Below are 26964 nucleotides of genomic sequence, written 5' to 3'. Positions count from 1 at the left end.
AGGAGGAGAACAGCTTCTGAGAAAGTTTTTTGTGAGTCTTGGCCAGTCCAGAGAACATTGGCCAGGCAAGAGAACATTCCTGCTAGCACCTGGGGTCTGAACTGAGAGGTCTGCCAAGGACTGCCACCACTGGCAGATGAGAAAAGTGCACAAAAAGGGAAAAATAATAATAAAATAAAAGAGGCAATCAGGGCTTTTACTTCCCCCCTCTCGAAGGCCCTTAGAAACTGGCCTGTACCCCATTATTGGGTCCTTAGCCCTGGTTTAAGCAGTTAAACAAGGGCAAACCTAAGTATCTAGAACAAGTTGAACCAAGAGTCAAAGAAGAGTGGTAGCACACCACTACTTAACAGTAAGTCTCTAGGCAAGAGAAAGAAGCTGAACATAAGAGTAAATTCAGTATCAGAATCAGATGCCAAGATATCAGCAAAAAATTACAAACCATACTACAAAAAAAGGAAAATATGGTTCAGGCAAAGGAACAAATCAAAACTCCAGACAAGATACAGGACTTGAAACAGTTAATCAATAAGGTTCATACAAATCTCCTAAATCAAATCATGGAGTTGAAGGACAGCATGGCTAAAGGAATAAAAGACATTAGGAAGACACTGGGCTAGCACAAAGAAAAACTGGAAACCTTGGAAAGAAAAATAAGAGCTTATGGGAATTAAAGACACGATACATGAGATTAAAAATAAAATAGAGGCTTACAACATCAGATGTGAAATCATGGGTGAAAGAATCGATGAAGAGAAAAGAAGAACTGAAATTGAAAAGAGGGAACAGAGAAAAAGAATGGAAGAAATTGAGCAGGAGCTCAAGGAGTTGAATGATAGCATGAAACCCATACATGTCATGGGAGTTCCCAAAGGAAAAGAGAAGGGGAAAGGGACAGAAAGAGTATTTGAGAAATTAAGACAGGAAATTTCCCAATTTATGAAAGGAAACACAGTATACTCCAATTAGAATAAATCCAAATAGACCTATCCCAAGACACATACCATTCAGAATGCTAAATTCCAAAGATAAAGAGAATATTGTGAAAGCAGAAAGGGGAAAAGCAAAACATAACATACAAGGGACATCCAATAAGACTTATTGTGGATTTCTCTTCAATAACCATGGAAGCAAGAAGGCCTTGGTATGATGTAATTAAGGAACTCAAAGAGGAAACCTGCCACCCAAGCATTCTTTATCTGCCAAATCTGTCCTTCAGATATGATGGTGAGTTTAATAAATTCACAGATAAAGAGAAAACAAGAGAGTTCATAAACAAGAACCCATGTCTGCAGGAAGCATTAAAGGGAGTTCTGCAGCCAGAAAAGAGAAGAAAAGAAGGAAAGGTTTGATAGATAGTATAGAAATGGAGACTATCACAAAGGGTAATCAAAAAGGTAAAAGATGGACAAAAATATGATAAGACATATGAAAGCCAAAGGATAAAATGATTGAAGTAAGTACTGCCTTTACAGTAATAACATTGAAAGCTAATGGAATAAACTTCCCAGTCAAAAGACATAGGCTGACAGAATAGATAAGAAAACATGAGCCATCCATATGCCATCAACTGTAGACTCACCTTAGACCTAAGGATGCAAATAGACTGAAAATGAAATGTTGGAAAAAAATATTTCACACAAATAGTAACCAAAAGAAAGGAGGGGTAGCTATACTGGTGTCAGACAAAACAGACATTAAATGCAATATATATATATATATATATATATATATATATATATGAGATGCAGAAGGCCACTATATATTAATAAATAGGACAATCCCCCAGGAATCCCCCAGGAAGGAGTAACAGTCATAAATATCTATGCACCTAACCAGGGTGCCCCAGAATACAAGGGGCAAACTCAGGCAAATAAAAAAGATGAAATAAAGATCCCTACAACAATAGTTGGGGACTTCAACATGCCACTTACATCAATAGATAGAACAATCAGACAGAAGATCAAGAAGGAAACAGAGAACTTTAAAAATATGATAAATGAGCTGGACCTGACAGACATATACAGAACACTGCACCCCAAATCACCAGGTTATACATTCTTCTCAATTGCTCATGGATCTTTCTCCAGGTTAGACCACATGTTGGGCCACAACACAGCTTTTTGATGATACAAATTATACAAAGCACCTTCTCTGTTGATAATGGAATGGAGCTGGAAATAATAGTCAGGAAAGGGGAAATTTTGCAAATATATGGAGGCTAACACCACAATCTTAAAAAATCAATGTGTCAAAGAAGAAATTCCAAGAGAAATTAGTAGATACCTCGAGATGAATGAAAACAAGAACACAACTTATCAAGACTTATGGGATACAAGAAGGTAGTGCTGAGAGGGAAATTTGTAGCCCTGAAAGTCTACATTAAAAAAGAAGAAAGAGTTAAAATCAAAGATCCGAGCAACTGGAGAAACTAGAAGGACAGAAAACCAATCCCAAAGCAAACAGAAAAAAAGAAATAACAAAGATTAGAGCAGAAATAAATGAAATTTCAAAAAAAAAAAAAAAAAAAAAAAAAGAAAGAAAAATCAACAAAACCAAAAGCTGGTTCTTTGAGAAGAGAATAGCAATATAATCGACAAGTGTTTAGCAAGATTAACAAAGAAAAAAAGAGAGAAGATGCAATTAAATAAAATCAGGAATGAAAGTAGGGACATTACAACTGACCTCACAGAAATAAAAAGGATAAGAGGATATTATGAGAAACTGTATGTCAACAAATTAGACAACCTAGATGAAATAGACAAAATCTTAGAAATGTACAAAAAACCTACCTTGACTCTAAAAGAAATACAGGAATGCAACAAACCAATCACATTTAAAGAGATTGAATCAGTCATCAAAAACCAAACAAAGAAAAATCCAGGACCAGATGGCTTCACAGATGAATTCTACCAGTTTGAGAAGAATTAATACCAATCCTGTTTAAACTCTTCTAAAAAATTGAAAAGTAGGGAAAATTACCCAACACATTTTATGAAGCCAACATCACCCTAATAATAAAGCCCAATAAAGATACTAGAAGAAAATTATGACCAATCTTTTGAATGAACATAGATGCAATTAGGCAAGAAAAAGAAATAAAAGGCATCCAAATTGGAAAAGAGGAAGCAAAATGCTCACTATTCACACAGGACATGATCCTGTATTTAGAAAATCCCAAAATATCTACAGCAAAGCTATTAGAGCTTACAAATGAGTTAAGCAAAGTGGCAGGGTACAAAGTCAACAAAGAAAAATCAGTGGTGTTTCTATATACTACTAATGAGCAAGCTGAAGAAGAAATCAATAAAAAATCCCATTTATAAAAGCAACAAAGACTCAAATATCTAGGAATTAATTTAGCCAGGAATGTAAAAGGTCTGTATTCAGAAAACTACAAAACTCCACTAAAAGAAATCAAACAAGGCCTAAACAAATGGAAGGAAGACTAAATAAAATTAAGGTCACAATTCTACTCAAATTGATTTACAGATTCAATACAAAACCAATAAAAATTCCAAAAGCCTACTTCACAGAAATGGGAAATCCAATTATCATATTTATTGGGAAGCATAAAGGGCCATGAATAATAAAAAACATCTTGAAAAAGAAGAATGAACTTGGAGGACTCACACTTCCTGGCTTTGAAGCATATTAGAAAGCTATAGTAGTTAAAACAGCATTGTACTGGCGTAAGGATAGAAGTATTACCTAATGGAATTGAACCAAAAGTTCAGAAACAGATCCTCACATGTATGACCAATTGATTTTTGACAAGGTTGCCAAGTCCACTCAAATGGGAAAGAATAGTCTCTTCAACAAATGCTGCTGGGAGAACTGGGTATCCACATGCCAAAGAATGAAAGAGTATCCCTATCTCACACTAGATACAAAAGTTAACTCAAATTGGACCAAAGACCTAAATATAAGAACCAATCTATAAAACTATTAGAAGGAAATGTAGGGCAATATCTTCAAGATCCAGTAGTAGGCAATGGTTTCTTAGACTTTATACCCAAAGCTCAAGCAACAAAAAGAAAAAAATAGATTAAAGAACCTCCTCAAAATAAAAAAACCTTTGTGCATCAAAGGACTGTGTCAAGAAAATGAAAAGACAACTTACTTAATGGGAGAAAGTGATTGGAAACCATTAATCTGATAACTATTTAATATCCAGAATATAGAAAGAAATCTAGTAACTCAACAAATAAAAAGACAAACAAGTCAATTAATAAATGGACACAAGATTTAAATAGACATTTCTTGAAAGAGGAAATACAAATGGCTAAAAAACATATGAAAATAGGCTAAACATTATTAGCTATCAGGAAAATGCAAATCAAAACCACAAGGTATCATTTCACACCTACTAGAATGGCCACAATTAAAAATAGAGCAAACTACAAGTGTTGGTGAGGATATGGAGAAATAAGAACACTCATTCATTGTTTGTGGGAATGTAAAATGGTTACAGTCACTGTGGAAGATGGTTTGGCACTCAGGAAGCTAAGTATAGAATTACCATAAGTCCTGGCAATTCCGCTTCTAGATATATACCCAGAAGAACTGAAAGCAGGGATTTGAACAGGTATTTGCGCACCAATATTCAAAATGACATTATTCACAATTGCCAAAGGATGGAAACAACCCAAGTGTCCCTCTGTTTATGAATGGATAAAGAAAATGTGGTATATACATATGATGGACTATTACTCAGCTCTAAAAAGGAGTGAAGTCCTGAGGCATGTGCCAACCTGGATGAACCTTGAAGACATATTGAGTGAAATAAGCCAGACACAAAGGACAAATATTGTAAGATTTCACTGTTATGAACTAATTATAATAAACAAATTCATGGAGTTAGAATCTAGAATACAGATACCAGAAGATAGTGTCAGGTTAGAGAATGGGGACTTGATGCTTAATTTGTACAGATTTTTTATTTAGGTTGATGGTGAAGGTTTGGAAATGGATGGGGTGACAGTAGCACATTTTGTGACCTAATTCAACAACACCTAATTGTATATGTAAATGTGGTTAAAAGAGGAAACTTTAGGATGTATATATTACTAGAATAAAAATTAAAAGAAAAAACATAGGACTGTATACCACAGTGAACCCTATTATAGGCGATAGACTATAATTAATAGTACAAGTGTCGGAATGTTCTTTCAGGAATTGTAATAAATGTATGATACTTACACAAAGTGGTAATAACAGAGTATACACCTAATGCACCTAATGTAACTAATGGACAATTGATAGACCTATTTTAATAATCTTTCATCAGTTGTAACAAAAGTAACTACTGTTAAAAAATAATACTATTATTTTTAAAAAGTGCTACCATCAACAGTAACAAATATTCCACACCAATGTAAGGTGTCGTTGGTGAGCTAGTGTACAAAAATCCTTTATTTTATACATGACTGGTTTATAAACTCATAACTACTGTATTTAAAATAAAAAAGGGCATGAAGAAACTTTTTTTATTTTTATTGTGGTGATACTTTCACAAGTGTATCTCTCTGTCACATGGGATCAAACTGTTCAATTTAAGCATGTGCAATTTACTACCTGCCAATTATACTTCAATGAAGCTTAAAAAAAAAAGAATAAGGCCTTTTAATCCATTCTCTAAATAATTCTTCTAGAATGGTGGGAGACATGTAGAATGAAACATTTGGTTTCCTTACCTGGACATAACGTCGTGCAGGCTATTTTCTGCACACTCTGTCCTTCGCAGAAGGCCCCGCCATTGAGTGGTGCTGGGTTGGTGCAGGTCCTTGTACGTTTCTGAAACCCTCGTCCACAGCGGCTATTACACACAGACCACTCAGTCCAGGTGGACCAGCCACCATTTACTGAAAGGAGGCAAGCAATAAAAAGTGGAATAAACATGCACCCATGCACACACTGATACACAAATCACACACAACACATATTCAAAAATCCATCTTCCAAGTGACCATAAAAATATCCAATAGTCGGAGCTAGAAGGGACCTTGGGCATCATTTCAGTTAAAGTTTTATTGTATGGCTGAAGAATCTAAGCACAGAGAAAATGATTTATCAAAATTTACTCACTTTCTCAGAAAAGTAAATAGCACTATGATCTCTTTTCTTTGGCCAGGTTTTTTGTTTTTGTTTTTAATAAAAGTAATTCCCTTACTCACGTAAGCTCCAAAAATAACTTTTGATAGTTTATATCAAGTAATAAATGTTTACATCATTATACCAAAGTTGTAGGTCGATCTGAAGCATGACAATGGAATAAAATCATTTAGTTCTTTATAATAATAGATGATTAGTTATTTTTCTTTAGCGTTCGTAAGCTTGACAACCTTTTAAGGATTTTTAGTCAAGTTTCATTAACTAACTAGTGAATCTGGTTTAAAAAAATATGGTATTGCTGGATTTTTTAACTAACAGAATGGTTATTTGGTTGAATTGGCAATTAGCTGACAATCAAAACAGACACCTATTTTGTATATAAATGCTAACTATGATGTTTGAGGAAGCCGTTATTCTACATGTGATTGTAAAATGTATGCCTCTTCACCTCTGGAGATTTCTCTCAAGAAAATACCCTGATACATGTTAGTACTTCAGTCAAGTGAACCCATGAAATTATTATAATTAATCAATTGCTAACAAAACCTATTTGCCTGTAGTTAAAACATGGCACAGCTAGCATATGTATCTGTATCCTATTAGTAAAGAGGTGTGTTAGCCATTCAAGAAACATAAATCTTTTAAGTACACATCACTTAACCAATATCTCCTTTTCTAGAAATTTATCCAATAGGCAATAGTCATCAAAGTGCAATATATGCAGTCAAGGATATTTTCACTACAGATTTTTTTAAAATGAAAAAATAACTGGAAACAACTATAATTTTCAACAGTATGTTCATGTGATTGACTCCTAAGCAATCATTAAAAATGAAGCTGTAGAAGGCTAACAATACATGAAATGTTTCCCCTTATTTTAAAATCATGTTTATGCTTTAAATTTTACAGTAGTATACACATCAAAATAAGTTTTTTTAACTACTTCTGGATGATGACAGTATTATAGGTATTTTCTTTGTCCTTTTATGTGTTTCCTAAATTTTCTGTAATGAATATGTATTTGAAATCTAAAAATAATTATTAGCAAAAATAAATGTATAAACCAGATTCAAAGTATAAAATATTGATTAGATATATATGTTCTTCTATGGATTTATGGTTCTCACAGCTTGTGAACCAGGGACAACTTATTTTATGAGACCATTTGTAAAAAACAATGGACAGCTGATAGGTAGGGTTTCAGTTAGTGTTCCATAAAGCAACTTAATTTTTTCAATTTTAAATAAAACTTCTCAATTTTAAATAAAACTCAGTTTAAGTAGAACTGCCCGTGTATTAATTATTACTAACAAACTGGCTAGCTGACATTTGAGGTTATAGTATATATGTATTGCTCTACTACGATTTTAATGAGATGTGAATAATCATTAACTTCTACGGATAGAAAGTTTTCGAAGATCCTAGTCTTAGACCCTCATTTTAAAGAGGAGACAATGGCTCAGAGAAGCCAGATTGAATGACTAAGTCAAGGTTAGACAGTGGCATAACTAGTCCTAGATCGCAGAACTACTGACCCCTAATCCAGTGCCATTTTCTTAAAACAAAATGCTTGTTACTTGTGTTTGAGCCTTCCTAAACACAATGCATGGGAGGCATTTATGAGTACCGAAAGAATGCCATGCTTAGGAAATGAGATTTGAGTGTATATTAAGCATCTATATATAGTTCTGCCTTCATTAGGTATTTATGATTGGTGCATACAATGATTGTGCCCCATTTCTTCTTTGCATTTTAAATGCCCTTAATCAACTCATTCAGGCAATTTAGAAAAAGACCAAAAGTATGAAACATTTTATTGTGACTTTAGAAAAACCATTACTTAGAATTGAACAAAGCTATTGTCTTGACTATGAAATTAAACTTTAGAGTAATCAGAGGTTTAAAAAAAATGTATGCAACTGTCCTGTAATTAAAATGACACTTTAAAAGCAATGCTATATTCAGCCTTTGTAATAGCGCTGTAGTTTTTGCACTTAAAACTCTCTATAAGGACACAGCCATCCAAATGGCGGGCACTGTAGTCTGTAAGTACCACGAGCCACATACTTGTCAGTAATGGTCTCTCCTTCACTGCCAGGCAATAAGGCCCCTGAAGAATCCTTTAACCCTGAAGCAGCAATGTAAACTATGTCATGTTCTAAATGGTGGTGAGACGTGGGCATGTCACTCAGGAGTTATCATAACCTGGAAATACTTCCCAAAGTTGTTTGGTTTCTTCTGGGACAATAAAACACAAAGATATGAGCACCTACTATGTGTCTAACATTGAGAAACATAAATAAAACAGACCAGGCTCAGCCCACAAAGGTGCTTAAAGCTTAGTTGAGGGGATGAAACTACGCGTGAAATGATTAGAAAACAAGTGCTAAACCATAAAGCGAGGTAAAAGCATCACATCCCATGGCAAATTTGGGTGTGAAATGTTTAGTACTCCTGGAGAAATGATAGGTTTAGACAGATTAGTATGGGCTCGGGGGTAAGAGGAAGCTTCTTAAAGAAGTCCTTAAACTGCACCTTGCCGCATGGTTAGGATTACGGCTGCTTGGAGACAAAAGCCCTAGTTTGATGCTGCTGATTGAGGGAGAAAAACGAGGTCTCAGAAAGCTGCTCTGAGAAGTGTGTTTGGGGAGCAAGTCAGCAGTCACTGACTGAACGGAGACTCACAGAAATCTCCAGGACTCAATCTAGAACTGATGGTACAGGTTATGGAGGGGAAGAGCTTAGGCAAGCGGGAGCACCACTGGCTTTTGCAGCATCACTCAGGTGGACTTAAATCACTTTCCTACAACATGGCTGTCAAGGGCTAGTCATTTCCAGGTTTAGTCTTATGAGTATCAGGGAAGTAGTGAAACTTCACTGCCCATTAGGCTGGAAGAGAGCAGGAGTTGGAATGAAAAAGGTCTCTAGCTTGATGTTTTTAAATTAAAATAATGGTAACAATGAGAAACTACAGTTTGACATGAACTACATTGAGACCCCTTAAACCTGCTTTCCACTTCATGATGATCCAAAAGCTCACTCACCATACACTATGACAGTTGCCGTTGTGCTTTTCCTCTTGGCAACAATGTTTTTGGCAACACAGGTATAATTTGCAGTATCTGAGAGGCGGGCCTGCTTTATGATGAGGTTGTGATCAATAGTAATATAAAAATTCCGATCTTCAACGGGATCAATTATGTCTTCGTTTTTCAACCATTCCACCTAAAGAGGCACAAGAAAAACATCAATCCTCAGTATGGATCCCTTGGTGGCTGCTTGCCCTAACCTGTGTTTTGTAATGTGTATAACGTTGCTCCATCTATGAACTTCTACGAACTGAGGGGAAGTAACTTTCCCAGGTCATATTAAGTATCACTCACCTGCCAAGCATGCTGATTCTGTCTGAACTACATTATTCTCAAATGTCAATGAACCGATTGGGAAAGAGTGTTCAAATTGTTTTCACTCAGCCCTGCGGGCAGGAACAGGAGAATGTGCACTGCCAAGTTCAAAACCCAATCAAAAATAATAGGCTAAGTATTTCAAACTGAACTCAAACCTTTTGTTATTTGATTTGTTTACTTTTGGCAACTTACCTGCTGCTTTTCTGAAAAGAATATAAGGACTATAAAAAAGCTCAAAAGGAATCTTAGACATCATGTAGTGCTCATAAAACAACATTGGGATGATTTACGTGTAACTTTGCTGAAACATATGGATTAAATTTCGCTGAAAGTGCACTTACTTTAAAATGATGCAAAACACATATTTGGAGATGCATCTAAGCCAAAGTAATTGGAAAGAAAAAAGTTTTTCTGCTAACTTCCAATATAATATGACTCTCTTACTTGTCATATTCAAACCTCTCCCTTTGTATACCACTAGCATTCAAATCTTTGATTCATAGTTTGCTTTTAGAGAACGTCACCTAAGGCATGACTATTTGAAATTATTTCTTCTAAGTAAATAATATCAGTTTATGAACAGTGAAGTCATCCTTACAGAATAGAAGGCAAGAAATACACCTGTGTAAGCTATCTTCATGCAGAATAAATTATTTTTCATCCTGAAAATTGCTTTATTATTTTTCTTTTGGCTATTTTTTTTTTTTTGGCACAGGGTTTCCATAAAGCAAAACAACATTGATATTTATCGCCCTTAAGCTTTCCTAATGGATATGGATACAAGTAACCTTTAAGGGTAGGGAGTCAATAGTGTTGCCATTTTCAAAATCTTAAGGAGCTTCTCCAACACCACAAGAGGTCTGGAAATTAATCTTTAAATCTGTCAGTGGACTTGATGTTGCTCAGCTCTAAATTATATCTAATGCACGAATTCTAAATTAATGCTTCTCTAATCTTTAGAAATGAGGCCAAAATTTAAAGGGAAAAACAAAAACCAACAATGATCCTGAATAAATATATGAGGATGTAGATAAAAGCAACTATTTGTAATGATGTAAATTTTGAAACAGCCAAACATTCTTGATATTTGCTCTAGTGGTAGGGAGGAAGAAAATGGACATTCATCTAAAACAGTGGTATTTTAAAATGTGCATTTTGTTTTCAAAACCTGACTGTAATTCAGTCAGACCCAGGTCTAGACCTATTTTACCAGATTCACAGATTCACTTGATGTTGATATTTTCAAACTTTGGCCCAAGCTTGGCAATATGTTCTAGCTGGAAGTGTGAGGGAAAGGGTAGCACAATTCATACTGTTAAAAATTTACTTGAAGATAAATAGAAGTTGAAAATAGTTCTTGAATCTGATTTCTTCCTAGGTTAACAATGTGCTTCTAATGAAAGAAAGTTTCTTAGAAGATAGGGTTGGGCTCCACTGAGATTCTCTTGAACCATTTTTACTATTTTTGTGAGCTCCTATCCAAAGTCAGTGTGCTTTCCTCCAAGGATTGGAACCTGTTACTCTTCTTGGGAGGATGACCCACAGACTACTGGAGTTTTTGTCTAGAAGTGCCTAGGAGTTCACAACTTCCCAGGGCTGTGCTTAGCCATTGACTAATGTGTGCTAGAGTATGCCTTGTGTCCAGCTGGGACATGATCTGAGTTGTTACTCTCCACAGATTCCCTGCAGAGATCAGGCTGAAGCTATCTTCCTGCAAATTTCAGAAACTGCACTCTTGCTTGACTTTTTCTTTTCTGTCCTGCCTACTCCACCCACTTACACATCTCTCCAGGGAGCACCTCCTTAAAAACCATTTGCATTCAAATCTTTGGTTCATGATTTGCTTCTTCTGGAAGACCCAACCTAAGTCACAGCTGTTCAAAACTGTTGTTTCTTGTATGTTTCATCAGTTTAACAACATTGCTGTTATCCTAATCATAAATGACACAAAGAGATCCCAAAGGATATTAAAAGCCATTTGTTTATTCAAAGAGTTTATTACATGGAAGTTGGTGAAAGATTTACAGAGAGTTACGTGGTATGTGAATAGATTATCTTTGCTTTCTTATATAACCCACCATTTTCCTTGGTGTCTCTCACCAATGTGGGGCAGTGATCATCAACTCAGCTCTGAGGAGTTCTAGGGAGCCCCAGCAGTACTGTGTAGAATGCTGGGAGCCCTGTTAGAGGGGCACTGCCTTCCTCCCCTAACTCCTGTTTTTACTAGAGAACATTTTCTTTTATCTGTTTTTCACATAAGGCTTGCCTTCAAGCAGTTGCTTGAAGAAAGGTTTTCACAAATAGAAAATAGTGAAAGAAATGAAGAGGAGATTCAAAGACACCTTGGTTTCTTGCAAGACCCCTAAGTTCTCTATGTCCCACACTCACAGCCTTACTACAACTCTTTGTTTTGAAACCATCATTTCCACAAACAGGTCGGGACTTCAGGCCATCCCTCACCTCTGCACTCTAATCCCTATATTGCTCTGCACATTCCAATCTCCCATCCCTCCAAAACCACCCAAACCCTTCCATGCGGCTTCGGAATATAGCAGGAAGATCCTTCAAAATGCAAACCATTTCCTTCACGTTTTCTCCAGTGAAAACCTGCCTCTTCCTGATGCCACCACTTTTCTGGAGATCCCAGATGGATGATTGATCTCCCAAATCCAAATACCGCTGGGCATCCTTGCTACATATCACCTGTTCCAGACCATTCTCCCCAAACAACTCTGTTTTGTATCTCATCTCATCAGATTAGATCATCCACTTTTTATATTTGTTGTAGTCACCTACTGACCTCTGGCTGTATGGCCATTTTATCTAGCAAAATGTCTGCCATAATATCTGATGATCTTAGTACCCACAAAGATGACACTTCCAACATCTCGACCCCTGTGTTCTTTGATCCTTTCTCCTGCACCAAGCCTCTAAGTCACTCACTCCCGTAGTGACACATTATAGTCCAGAGGTTCTCAACCCTGGCTTCACATCAGAATAACTTGGGAAACATCTATAATATTGGTGCTCAATCCAACCCAGAGAAACTGGTTCACTTGATCTGGAGGGGCCTAGCATCAGTACACCCCCTGTCCACCTAGTGTGATTTTGATATACTGATTTTGATTTGATAAATGCCACTCTAGACTACTGCCTTTCAAAACGAGATCCCTGGAGCAGAAGCATCAGCAGCATTATTTGTATCAACTATATAAAAATTGAGACTGTCAGGCCCTGCCCCCCTGAACTTATTGAATCAAAATGTGCATTTTAATGAAAATTCCAGGGGATTTATATGCACATTAGAATTTTAGAACTACTGGTCTAGCCCTTTTCCTTGCCTTTAATTATAATTTCTCCATATACTCAGCTTCAACCACCCTTTCTTTTTAACCATGCTCTGTCTTTCCTGCTTACTCTCTCTAGGACCCATCTTCCAGCAATCCTTCACCAGGACTTACCATCTATTGATTTTCCAACATTATATTTTCTCTAATTCCCCTCATATGGCTTCTTCTCTTTTTACCAAGTTTAAATGGTGGCTGCTGATGGTAGGGAGACAGAAGAAGAGATATGGTGTGGGGGCATTTTCAGGATTTGGAGTTGTCCTGGGTGACGTTGCAGGGACAGATGCTGGACATTGTGTGTCCTGCCGTGGCCCACTGGGTGGACTGGGGGAGAGCGTGGACTACAATGTGGACCACTGTTCATGGGGTGCAGCAGTGCTCCAAAATGTATTTGCCAGGTGCAGTGGCTGTGCGGTGATGATGGAAGAGGTTGTTGATGATGTGGGAGGGGTGGGGTGGGGGGGTGGGGTGGGGAGTATACGGGGACCTCATCTTTTCTGAATGTAACATTTAAAAGAAAATAAAGGAAAAAAATTTCAATGTCTAACTATAAAAATGTTCCCTTGAACTATTTCTTCAACTTCCTCACCCCTCTCTTCCTTCCAGGTCCTCACTGGGACACTATTCCCCTAGGGGACCCCTGTATGCTTGAGGTGGAAGATGGCTGTGCACAGCCGTGTTGAGTGGGCTCCCTTTAAAGTCACAATAACAGAACCCAAGTGGGCTTTTAATTCTGTTCAGAAGTCAGAATGTATTTTCATAGTCTCTTCACTATCCCACTCTCCTAAACATCCATTTCACACTTTCTCCTTGCTCCGAAAACACTACCTCCTCCACCCTCCACTTTCATCTGAAACCCAAGATTTCTACACCACTGAGAAAATTGATAAACATGAGAGGTCTCCAAATCTCCCAGCTCCCTGCTCCTAGTTCCCATTCTGTGCTCTCCCTCTTGTTTCTAGATGAACTCCCTGTGCTCCCACCTAGGTCATCTCTGATTTCCACTCTGCATCCCCCTCCCTCTCCTACTCATATTCAAGGGCAAATGCAAGTATAAGCCCCAGCATTTTTCCCTGTCTTCTCTCCCAAATCATTAAAAGTACTAAATCATTTCCATCAGCATACATACATACTATTATTTTTCACAACTGAAAACAAAAACCTTCCGTACCACATTTATGCCTCTAGTCACCCCCATATTTCTCTGCTGGCCTTACACAACTCCTTACAAAAGTTGTTTATACTCACTGTTTCCAGTTCCTCTTTCTACTGAACCTGTTCTAATCCAGCATTCACCTCCACCATTCCACTCTTCTTGTCAAAGTCACCAATTACTTTCACTGGGCTAAATTTAGGGGCGAGTTATTAGTCCTCATCTTATTTGACACGTCAGTAGCATTTGACCCAGTTGATGTCTGCCTCTCCTCAGTTGGTTTCTCTGGACCCTATATATGATTGTGCGGTTTTTGTTCTACTCACCCTATCCCCCACATCTTTCTTAGGCTGATGTTTGTTCCCTGCCCCATGGCTCAGTCGTTGGTCCTCATCTATTTTTATACTTTTTCTCCACATTCACTTCCTTGGTGAGCTCATCCAGTCTCATGCAGATTACTCCTAAATTTATCTCCAGCCCAGACCTTGCCCTTGCACTCCAGACTCATATATCCAACTGCCTTCTCACCACTCCACTCATCTGATAATGACATGTTGAACTGCCCCAAACCTGCTCCTCCCACAGTCTTCTATCTCAGTTAATGCCAACTCTATCTTAGACAAAAACCTCAGACTTAGCCTTGACTCTTTTTCTCACTCTCGACCCATACAATATTAGAGAAACACATCCAGAATCTCATGACTTCTCCTTCCCACACCATGCTTGGAATTATCTCTCTCCCAGGTAGCTCTGTGGATTGTTCCCTCCCATTGTTTGAATCTTTGCTCCCATGTCATCTTCTCAGTCAGTCATTTCCTCATCAACCTTTAAAACTGCAACACCTCTCTCTCTCTGCCTATGCCTTGGAGCGTTACCTTTCCTTTATTTTCTCCTTACCTCTTCTCACCATCTCTTATCTATTGTGTTTGTTAGTTGCTATACCCTCCAGAATATAAGCTCCATGAGGTCAGGGATTTTGATCTGTTTTTTGATCATTGATCTATTCCTATAGCCTGGAACTGGCATATATATATATATCAACTAATAATTTACTAAATGTATGAAGAAAAATATGACATGTAGTGAGATTAAATGTGTTATACACAATTTTTTAGATCTTTATAAAGCTGATGCTTTGAATGGTGCAATTAATATTAAATATATTTAGAAAGGGTTCTTTTAGACATCTTCTAACTAAATTCCTTTAACTGTGGTGATTGTTATTCTGCTGGGGATTAAGATCACAAATTTCGGGAGAGGGGGCAAGATGGCGGCTGAGTGAACATCCCTGTTAGGGTCTTCTGCAGGGAATTGGCTGGGCGGTGTTGGAGACTCTTTGGGACCGGATTGTTTCGGGATTTTTGCTGGTCCGGAGGTGTCTGGACATCGATTTGGAGGGAAGGTAACAGAGAGGATCCGTCTGTGAAATATACACGGAGATCCCAGCTACCTGTAGAGGATTCCCTCCTTGGGTAGGCGGAGACGAGGCATCTAGCCCCGCTCGGTGGGGCTGAGCCAGGCCGGGCCGCAGCGGTGGATGCCGGAGCGGGGCCGGGCGGGGCGAGCCGGGCCAAGCCGGGCCGCGGCAGCGTGCGGAGCCGGGCGGGGCCGGTTCAGGCCGCGGCGGTGGGCGGCGGACGCCGGAGCCGGGCCTGGGCCGCTGTAGCGAGCGGAGCCGGGCGTAGCCAGGCCGGGCCGCGGCGGCGTACGGAGCTGGGCGGGGCCGGTGCAGGCCGCGGCGGCGAGAGGCAGACGCCAGAGCTGGGCCGGGCCGCTGTAGCGAGCGGAGCCGGGCGGAGCCAGGCCAGGCCGCGGCGGCGTAAGCAGCCGGGCAGAGCCGGTCCAGGCCTCCGCAGCGGGCAGCAGCGGGCGGAGCCGTGCCTGCGGAGGGGTTTCTGTTCTTTGTTTTTTTTTTGTTTTGTTTTTTTTAAATTTATTTTACTTAATTTTTTTTCCCTTCAGTACTGGGGAGTTCGTGGGCCCTGGGCGGCCTATTGGGGGTTTGTGGGAAGGGAGGTGCTTGCAGACCCATTTGGGCAGACAGACGGGGGGTTTTAGGGCAAAGCGGGGGGAAGTTGTTGTTTTAGATAGTGTTGCAATTGTGACACGTGTATACCTGTATCTCTCTTCCCCCTATCCGTTCCCCACCGTTTGCCCATCCTCTTTTTCTTTCTTCCTTTCTTCTTGTCTTTCTTTTTTTCTTTATTATAATTAGTTTTTTTTTTCGGTTTTCTCTTTCCCTCTTGTCCCTCATCTTCCACTTATTTTATTTTAATTCAAGTATACAATAGGTACTACAGGGAACACCTCACATTTGCTGGGTTTTCCCATCCTCCACTGCCTCATTTCTGTGTGAACTGATTTAGGCTACCTACACTATCCCCCTTCCCCTGCATCTTGATATCCACTATCATCTACTGTCTCTCCTATATTCCACCCCCCACCTCCCGTTCTTTGATCCACAAAGTGTCTAACTCTTAATTTCTAATACCTTTGTTCTGTTTTCTGTCTGTTATCCACTCTTGAAACTATTACCTTTCTTTTCTTTTTCCCTCTCTCATGAAAACAATAGCTTTGTAGTTCATACCATATTCCTCCCATATTCAGTCATCTACTTCATAAAAGGTACTCTACCTACAGCTATAACTCTATACAATCTACATGAATCTAACCTCCATCCTCCCAGATCTCATATTCTTGCTTAGTTAACATACATCACCAATACTACTTTACACTTTTCCCTTGCTTACACAATTGCCTTTCCCCAACACTAATACTTTCCTCTAAAGTGAACTTAACCAACAACAAGTAACTAGAATAAGAAGAAAAAAGTGACAAAGAGAAGAGATAACACCTATGCAAAAATAACAACTAATTAACCTCCAAGAGCAGACAAAGAAGCTAAGGAACTGATTAAATTCGTCAAAATAAAGAGATGACCAGAAAGCAACAAAAATCTACAAACCAAACCAATAATCAGGAAAACATGGCTGAATCCAATCAACAAACCAATAATCACGAAGGGGAGCAAAACTTGGCACAAGCAATGAAAGATCTCAGAACATTTATCACCGACAAATTTGATGCAGTAATGAAAGAGGTTAACAACATGAAGACATCACTTGGAGGGGAAATTGCAGACATAACAGATATGATGGGAATGAACACCACAGTTCAAGAAATCAAAAATACACTTGCAGCAAATATCAGCAGACTAGAAGAGACAGAGCAGAGAATTAGTGATGTGGAAGACAGTACATCAGAAATCAAACAGATAGTAGAAGGGGTCAATAAGAAGATAGAAATAATCCAATTAGGATTTAGGGACCTGAATGACAATGCAAAACGCTCAAACATACGTATTATAGGCATTCCAGAAGGTGAAGAGAAGGGAAAGGGGTCAGAAGGAGTGTTGCAGGAAATAATGGCTGAAAACTTCCCAAATCTACTGAAAGAGACAGATGTACATATCCAAGAAGCACAGCGCACTCCACAAGTCATAAACCCCAACAGGCCCACCCCAAGACATATACTTGTCAAATTATCCAATGCTCAAGACAAAGAGAAAATCCTAAAAGCAGCAAGAGAAAAGAAAACCATCACATACAAGGGAAGCTCAATTAGATTAAGTGCTGATTTCTCTTCTGAAACCATGGAGGCAAGAAGACAGTGGTATGATATAGTCAAGGTACTAAAGGAAAAAAATTTCCAACCAAGAATACTCTATCCAGCTAAACTAGCATTCAAACATGATGGAGAGTTCAAAATATTCGCAGACAAACAGAAACTGAAAGAGTATACCAACAAGAAACCTCCCCTTCAAGAAATTCTAAAGGGAGTTCTGCAGGAAGAAAGGAAAAAACAGGAAAGGCAAAGTTGGAGGAGAGTATAAGACCAACAACAACAAAAAAAAAGACAAAAAAAAAATACAAACAAAATATGACAAACACAAATCTAATCAAAATATGGCTAACACAAATAATTCCTTGATAGTAATAACACTGAATGTCAACGGATTAAACTCACCTATCAAAAGATTCAGACTGGGACACTGGATAAGGAAATATGACCCATACATATGCTGTCTACAAGAGACACATCTTAGATCCAGAGACGCATGGAGATTGAAAGTGAATGGCTGGAAAACAATCATACAAGCTAACAATAACCAAAAAAGGGCAGGAGTAGCTATATTAATATCAGACAAAATAGACTTTAAATGTGAAACAATTGTGAGAGACAAAGAAGGATACTACATTTTAGTCAAAGGGAAAATCTGTCAAGAAGATCGAACAATCATAAATATCTATGCCCCCAACAAGGGTGCCTCTAAATACGTCAGGCAGACACTGGAAAAACTAAGTGAAAGAATAGATTCATCTACAATTATAGTGGGGGATTTTAATACACCACTATCAACTCTGGACAGAACATCTCAAAAGAGAATCACCAAAGAAACAAAACATCTGAATAGTATATTAGAAGAGCTCGATCTAATAGACATATATAGATCGCTACACTCAAACACAGCAGGATATACATTTTTCTCAAGCGCACATGGATCATTCTCCAAGATAGATCATATGCTAGGCCACAAAGAAAGGCTGAACGAATTCAGAAAGATTGAAATCATACAAAACATTATCTCTGACCACAGTGGAGTCAAGCTGGAGATTTGCAAGGGACAGAAGCCCAGATTTCACACCACGATTTGGAAATTAAACAGCACACTCTTAGAAAAACAGTGGGTCAAAGAGGATATCTCAAAAGAAATCAATGACTACCTTGAAACAAATGATAATGATAACACAACATACCAAAATTTATGGGATGCAGCAAAAGCAGTACTGAGAGGGAAGTTTATAGCCATAAATTCATATATCAAAAAAGAAGAAAGAGCAAAAATTGAAGAACTAACTGCACATTTGAAGGAATTAGAAAAACAACAACAAAGTAACCCAACAGGAAGAAGAAGGAAGGAAATAACAAAGATAAGAGCAGAACTAAATGAAATAGAAAATAAGAAAGCACTTGAACAGATAAACAAGACCAAGAGCTGGTTTTTTGAGAAGATTAACAAAATTGACAAACCTTTAGCAACACTAACAAAGAAAAAAAGAGAGAAGATGAAAATACACAAAATAAGAAATGAGAAAGGCGATATCACCACTGACCCCACAGAAATAAAGACTATCATAAGAGGATATTTTGAAAAACTATATTCCAACAAAAATGACAATCTAGAGGAAATGGACAAATTCCTAGAAACACATAAGCAGCCCATATTGACAAAAGAAGAAATTGATGATCTTAACAAACCAATCACAAGCAGAGAGATAGAATCAGTTATTAAAAATCTCCCAACTAAGAAGAGCCCAGGGCCAGATGGCTTCACAGGTGAATTCTACAAAACATTCCGGAAAGAACTGACACCAATCCTGCTGAAACTATTCCAAAACATCGAAACAGAAAGAACATTACCCAACTCCTTCTATGATGCCAACATTACCCTAGTACCAAAACCAAACAAAGACATCACAAGAAAGGAAAATTACAGACCAATTTCTCTAATGAACCTAGACGCAAAAATACTTAACAAAATACTTGCTAATCGTATTCAACAACACATTAAACGTATTATACACCACAACCAAGTGGGATTCATCCCAGGTATGCAAGGATGGTTCAACATAAGAAAATCAATTAACGTAATACACCACAAAAACAGATTGAAGGAAAAAAATCACATGATTATATCTATTGATGCAGAAAAAGCATTTGACAAAATACAGCACCCTTTCTTGATAAAAACACTCCAAAAGATTGGAATACAAGGGAATTTTTTGAACATGATAAAGAGTATATATGAAAAACCTAAAGCCAATATTGTTTACAATGGAGAAATCCTAGACTCCTTCCCTCTAAACTCAGGAACAAGACAAGGATGCCCACTATCTCCGCTCCTATTTAACATTGTCTTAGAAGTACTTGCTCGAGCACTGAGGCAAGAACCAGAAATAAAAGGCATTCAAATTGGAAAGGAAGAAGTCAAAATTTCATTATTTGCAGATGACATGATCCTATACATAGAAAACCCTGAGAGATCTACAACGAAGATTCTAGAACTCATAAATGAGTTTAGTAAAGTCGCAGGTTATAAGATCAATGCGCAAAAATCAGTAGCATTTCTGTACACAAATAATGAGCAAGATCAGGAGGAAATCAAGAAACAAATACCATTCACAATAGTAAATAAAAAAATCAAATACTTAGGAATAAATTTAACTAAAGAGGTAAAGAACTTATACACCGAGAACTATACAAGATTGTTCAAGGAAATCAAAGAAGACCTAAATAAATGGAAGACTATTCCTTGTTCATGGATAGGAAGACTGAACATTATTAAGATGTCTATCCTACCAAAACTGATCTACACATTCAATGCAATCCCAATAAAAATCAACGCAGCCTTCTTTAAGGAACTAGAAAAACTAACTATGAAATTTATTTGGAAAGGAAAGAGACCCCGAATAGCCAAAGACATACTGAAAAAGAAAAACGAAATTGGAGGAATCACACTACCTGACTTCAAAACATACTATAAAGCTACGGTGGTGAAAACAGCATGGTATTGGCATAAGGAGAGACACATAGACCAATGGAATCGAATTGAAAGCTCTGATATAGAACCTCACATATACAACCACATAATATTCGATAAAGCCACCAAACCCTCTCAACTGGGAGAGAGTGGCCTATTCAACAAATGGTGTCTGGAGAACTGGATAGCCATATGTAGAAGAATGAAAGAGGATTACCATCTCACACCTTATACAAAGATCAACTCAAGATGGATCAAAGACCTAAATATAAGAGCCAAGACCATAAAAACCTTAGAAAGCAGTGTAGGGAAACATCTACAGGACCTTGTGATAGGAAATGGATTTATGAATATCTCACCAAAAGCACGAGCAGCAAAAGAACTAATAGATAAATGGGACTTCCTCAAAATTAAAGCCTTCTGCACCTCAAAGGAGTTTGTCAAGAAAGTAAAAAGGGAGCCCACACAGTGGGAGAAAATATTTGGCAATCATATATCTGATAAGAAACTTATAACTTGCATATATAAAGAACTCCTATATCTTGAAAATAAAAAGATAAACAACCCATTTAAAAAATGGGAAAAAGACTTAAACAGACACTTCTCCGAAGAAGAAATACAAATGGCAAGAAAGCACATGAAAAAATGTTCCAAATCTCTAGCTATCAGGGAAATGCAAATCAAAACTACAATGAGATACCATCTTACACCCATAAGATTGGCAGCTATGAAAAAAACAGAAGAATACAAGTGCTGGAGAGGATGTGAAGGAAGGGGAACACTCATCCACTGCTGGTGGGAATGCAGAAGGATCCAACCATTCTGGAGGACAGTATGGCGGTTTCTCAAAAAACTAGCCATAGATTTGCCATATGACCCAGCAATACCACTGCTGGGTATATACCCAGCAGAACTGAAAACAAGGATACAAACCGATATATGTACACCAATGTTCATAGCAGCATTGTTCACTATTGCCAAAAGTTGGAATCAACCCAAATGCCCATCAACAGATGAGTGGATCAATAAAATGTGGTATATACACACAATGGAATACTACTCGGCTGTAAGAACAAACACACTACAAACACATGTGATAACATGGATGAATCTTGAGAACCTTATGTTGAGTGAAGCAACCCAGACATTGAAGGACAAATACTACATGACCTCAATGATATGAAATAAACAAGCTGCCCTAGATAGCAAGAGACTGAACGATAGGCTTACAGGAAATCGGAGGGTGGAGGAAGGACATGAGCCGATGTCTGCAGGGGTGGAATTTAAGACGAGATGGTGGTAAGTATGAACACAAAGAAGAGATAAAAGGGGGGCAAGGGGTTCCCTTTGGTTGGGGCTTTGCGGGTTTGAGGGTGGGTGGGGAGGGACGGATGGGTAACGTTGCCCAAAAGTGGGGGGAGGGAAGGGTAGCATATGAACACAGGAGAGGGTCAGGTGTTGGTGGAGAGTAAAATGCCGAGAAAATCATATCAAAATATAATAAAGAGGGTTACCTGTTTAGAATGCTCGGAGGGGAGGGTCTGATGCAGGACGGGCTCCTGGGGAATGTCTAAATGCTCATTCTGCCAGAGTGGGTGACACCATGGGGTAGAAACCCAAGTAGTGAGAGTGGGGGTGGACCCACATCCTGGGGAGGACTAATGCCATCAAATAGAGGGAACTGTATCCCTCGAGAGAAAGGGTGGCTCCCAGGGCATTGGGGCAGTTGAGCAAGTTAGGCCCTGAACACTATTCCATCTATCTCTGGAAGTGGCTCCTCAGGAAATGGAGGTTGGCTGTCACTGTGGGCACCAAGGTGGAAGGGAAAATGGACGTTAAATGTGTGGAACCAAAGTAAATGGGGGGTAAGAGAGGAGTTTCTTGAGAGTACACAAGGATGGATATAAAACATGTAATATTACACCATAACATATAGGAGATGACAGACTGATAATGTAAACCATAATGTAAAACATAGGATAACTAAAAATGTAAAGAACTGTGTATCCTAAAGTATGCACCATAATGTAAGCACAGATGTCACCTTGTTAGAAAGCTAATGTCTCAGACTCTGTACATCACTTTAAGTAAATATGATATGAATAGGGCGTAAGAGTATCACTGTGGAAGGGAAAAGGTTTTCTGGTGGATGTGTGAGAGTGCTGTATATTATATATATACATTGCTGTGGTCTAGGACTCCTGTGAAGAAAAGCTGAATTATTAGGAGGGGGGGGGGGGAAAAAAAAAGAAAAAGATAGGATGTGGAATTTTTTCAAGTCAATATTCTTTATCTAAGTTCTTTATCTAATTTTATCCAAGTTCTTTATCTATCCTTTAAACCCATTGCTATATGCCATTCCCTAGTAAGGGACCATGACATTATATTGGGCTTCATATTTCGGGGAGTTCTGGATCACAGAGTGTTTCAACAATGGCAATGGAGGGATACTGGTATGGGATACCAATGACAGGTGATATATGGCTGACAGGGAGCTGTACAGAACATATGTCCAGGGTGCATGGTAATGTTTGGATATACTCATAGTGGCAACAATTAAAAACCACAGTAGGGGGGGGTACTGGGTTCCTGGCCAGTGGTGCTCTGTCGTGGTCCCTAGGGGAGCAGCGACAGTCTCCCAGGTACAGTGGCGGGGACCGGGAGGAAGTGAGGGTTCAACAGTGAGCCCCTGATGCTAATGACTATGCTTCTGAGCTGACAAACCTAAAATAAGAACAAGGCCTAGAGCAACATTGTGCCTGGGAATTTCCACCTGTCAGCCTTCATGTTACTCAAATGTGGCCAGTCTCGAAGCCAAACTCAGCATGTAAATGCAATGCCTTCCCCCCAGCGTGGGACATGACACCCGGGGATGAGCCTCCCTGGCAACGAGGGACCACTATCAACTACCAACTGATGATGCAACTGGAAAATGACCTTATACGGAAGGTTCAATGCGGATCAGCAGAATATCCATGTCTACATAAAATAACATGACTTTAAAATGCTGTTTGACCTAAAGTAAGGGGGAAATGGAAAGGAGAAATGAGTTTATATGGCTACGAGTTTCTAAAAAAGAGTCTGGAGGCTGGCAGAAGGATTGCCCTCATGCACAACTGAGCAGAGTCAGAGAGACAGATAAAGCAGAAACAACCCCCAGATATTGGTTCCTTTGAGGGCTAAAGAGACCCATGGGAGTTATGGTCATGGCCGATGGGGTTAACTACCAGGGCAGATGGTCCCTCTTTGGAAATGGTGTTTATGTGTGATGAATCTGGACTCAGATGGGATCTCCCTTCATAAGACTTTCATGCTAATGTGCTGGAGGTGCAGTTAATGTTGGGGTTTAAGATATATTTAGGGGATTTGAATCTCTGGACTGACAATGTGATAGCCAGGTCCTGAGCCTCAACAGACTCCAGCACCTACAATCTGATCTATTGGACTTACCACACTCAACTAAGATGGAGTTGAAGAAGGACAACCACCACACCATGGAGCCTAGAGTGATTACAACTGAAAATGGGAGGATTGCATCCAGCATCCATGTGGAATCTGAGCCTCCTCTTGACATAGAGGTGCAATGGACACAACCTATCCAATGTCCACATAGAAGAGGTGGCATTGGATTGGGAAAAGTGGACATGGTGGACGATGGGTATGGGGAAAGGCAGGAAGAGATGAGAGGTGGAGGCGTCTTTGGGACATGGAGCTGCCCTGGATGGTGCTTCAGAGGTAATCACCGGACATTGTAAATCCTCACAGGGCCCACTGGATGGAATGGAGGAGAGTATGGGCCATGATGTGAACCATTGTCTATGAGGTGCAGAGGTGCCCAAAGATGTACTTACCAAATCCAATGGATGTGTCATGATGATGGGAAGGAGTGTTGTTGGGGGGGGGAGAGGGGGGGTGGGGGGGTGGGGTTGAATGGGACCTCACATATATATTTTTAATGTAATATTATTACAAAGTCAATAAAAAAAAAAAGAATTAATTAAAAAAAAAAAAGAAAAAAAATAAAGTACAGCTTTGAAGTCTTAAAAAAAAAAAAAAAAAAAAGATCACAAATTTCTATTGCCTAAGAGGAAATTCTTTTTCAGGTAAAAAAATTTATGCAAGCATGCATTCATACATGAACATATATAAACAATAAGTGCATAGTAAAAGTTATGAACTTATGAAACAAACATGCATATCATCAGACAGGGGTACCATATATCACCCCACCACCAAAACCTTTTATTCTTGTGAAACATTTGTTAAAAACTATGAAAGAGATTCCTCAGAATATTACTACTAACTATAGCCCATATCTTACACTGGTGTGTCTTCCCCCAACCCACCCAATTATTAATACTCTGTATTAGTATTATAGATTTGTTATATAGTTCATGAGAGAATGTTCTCATATGGGTTCTGCTAACTATAATCCATCTTCCACCACAGGACTCCCTGTGTTACACAGTCCCATGTCCTGTTCAGTCCATTCAAAGTGTACGCTCAATGGCTCTCATTTTCATCACAGAGTTGTGCCATCATCACCTTAGTCAATTTTAGAACATTCTCATTACTTCAAAAGGAAAAGTCCCATACCCCTCTTGATTCCCTATTGTTGTCCCTTAGAATTTATATATCTTCTTTGCTGTGACTGCAAGAATATTACAATATTAACTGTCATCCATATGTTACAGTAATTGTGATTTTCCTGTGTATCACCATATTCTTAGTACTTTGTAAAAGAACATTCTTATATTTATACTATTAGCCATAGTCTTCATCCACCACCAAAACCACTGTTATAAATTTTCTAGCTTCCTTTCAATTGACATTTACATTCATAGACTACCCCTTGCAGTCACAAGCATTTGTAAAACAGCAGTGTTAGTTACACTCACAATAATGTATTACCATCAACTCTATTCATTTACATACTGTTACAATAAACCTTATTAAACTTTCTACATGCATTAAGCATCAGCTCCTATCTAAGAGCAAATTTTATAGAGCTGTTCCTGCCTCTAAGTGGAGTCACTGGAGAAATCATGATTCATGGGAAGGTCTCTAGAATTATGCTGAGCCTATTAAAAGTTTCACTGTATTTATGAGTCTAAAATATCCTATGGCCTGTAAGAGTCAGGCATCAGTGAAAGTGGAATGTCCCCTTAGTCCACATTATACCTATGTATTTGCTATAGAATAAAAAATAAAAGGTATTTTAATAATTATTACAGACCTTTATTTAGCAAACTCAGAATCTAGGTGATCCTAGTAGATCTCAGCCTGTAATTTAGGTTCCCCCAAATTTTATTTTTCAATAAAAAAAAAGAGTTAAGCATCTTGTTGAATTAAATTCCATTCCATAAACCTTGGGTATCTATTCTGTGTCAGGCATTGAACCATGCACTAGGAATAAGGGGACAAATAGGATAAGTGCTGCTTGAGGGAACTCTGGGTAGGAGGAAAAACCTATAAATACATCATGCCAGTACAATATGATAATGAATTAATGGGCATATGTGCAAGGATGGAGATAAATTGAGGATCAAATTATGTGGGAAGAGAATATTTGGCGGGGGGACATGTCTGAAATAGTTTCTGAAGAATGAAAATCAGCTTACTAAGAAGATGTAGAAGGGAAGTGGTGGGGTGAGGGAGGACATTTCAGGCATAAAAAATGGCACATACTTTGGCACAGACTGTGAAGTCACTGCTTGGATGAGCTCTTTATAGTCAGAACAGTGAAGTTGATTCTCATGAAATCACTGAGGGTCCTGGATGCTGTGCTGATGCATCAGGCCTTTGCTTGTAGTTACTGCAATCCATGCATGGTTTAAAGTGAAGAGACATAATGACATTTGGACACTAAAAATGATTGCTTTGCTGGCAGGGTGGATGAGAAAGGAGGCATATAGTTCTGCTTTAGTCCAAGCAAAAGTCTATGAAGAGTGAACTAAGGAAGTGGCCAGGAGGATGGGGAGAAAAGAATGGGTGCAGAAAGCAATTTGAAGGGACAAGGGACAGGGTAAAGAGCTGACTGTCTATGGAAAGAAGGTTCCAAGAGGGATTTGCCTCTAATTTCTGGTTTGGGGACCTGTGTGTGGATCAGGAATAGAGCAGGCAGAAAAGCTTTGTGGGCTGGAAAATACAATGACTTTGGATTTGGCTGATCTTAGGAGAAGCCCAAGTAGCACAGTATGGTTTTGACAGTAACTAAGTTCGTCAAAATGTCCATTAGTTTCATCCAAAAATTAGTGTGTTTTGTTTTCTCTTAAAGTTTTGAAATACTTAAAAGAAAACATGCTGACTACTTTTGCTTCTCTTAGTTCAGCTTTATCCCAG

The 26964-nt window shown here is 38.6% G+C and overlaps 1 protein-coding gene across 2 annotated transcripts in view; it reads right to left on the bottom strand.

The window, feature by feature from the left end:
* Positions 1-26964, bottom strand: part of UNC5C (unc-5 netrin receptor C) — a 406424-nt gene that overhangs the window by 76501 nt on the left and 302959 nt on the right. For both annotated transcript variants that reach the window (XM_058295247.2, XM_058295243.2), the window contains exons 5-6: positions 9159-9339; positions 5697-5864 (exon numbers count right to left, since the gene is read on the bottom strand). In XM_058295247.2, the coding sequence (XP_058151230.1) occupies positions 5697-5864; positions 9159-9339 (349 nt within the window). The remainder of the gene's footprint in view (positions 1-5696; positions 5865-9158; positions 9340-26964) is intronic.

This window comes from Dasypus novemcinctus, chromosome 1 (assembly GCF_030445035.2).
Source record: "Dasypus novemcinctus isolate mDasNov1 chromosome 1, mDasNov1.1.hap2, whole genome shotgun sequence".
Taxonomy (NCBI): domain Eukaryota; kingdom Metazoa; phylum Chordata; class Mammalia; order Cingulata; family Dasypodidae; genus Dasypus; species Dasypus novemcinctus.
This window is presented reverse-complemented; position numbering and strand designations above follow the sequence as displayed.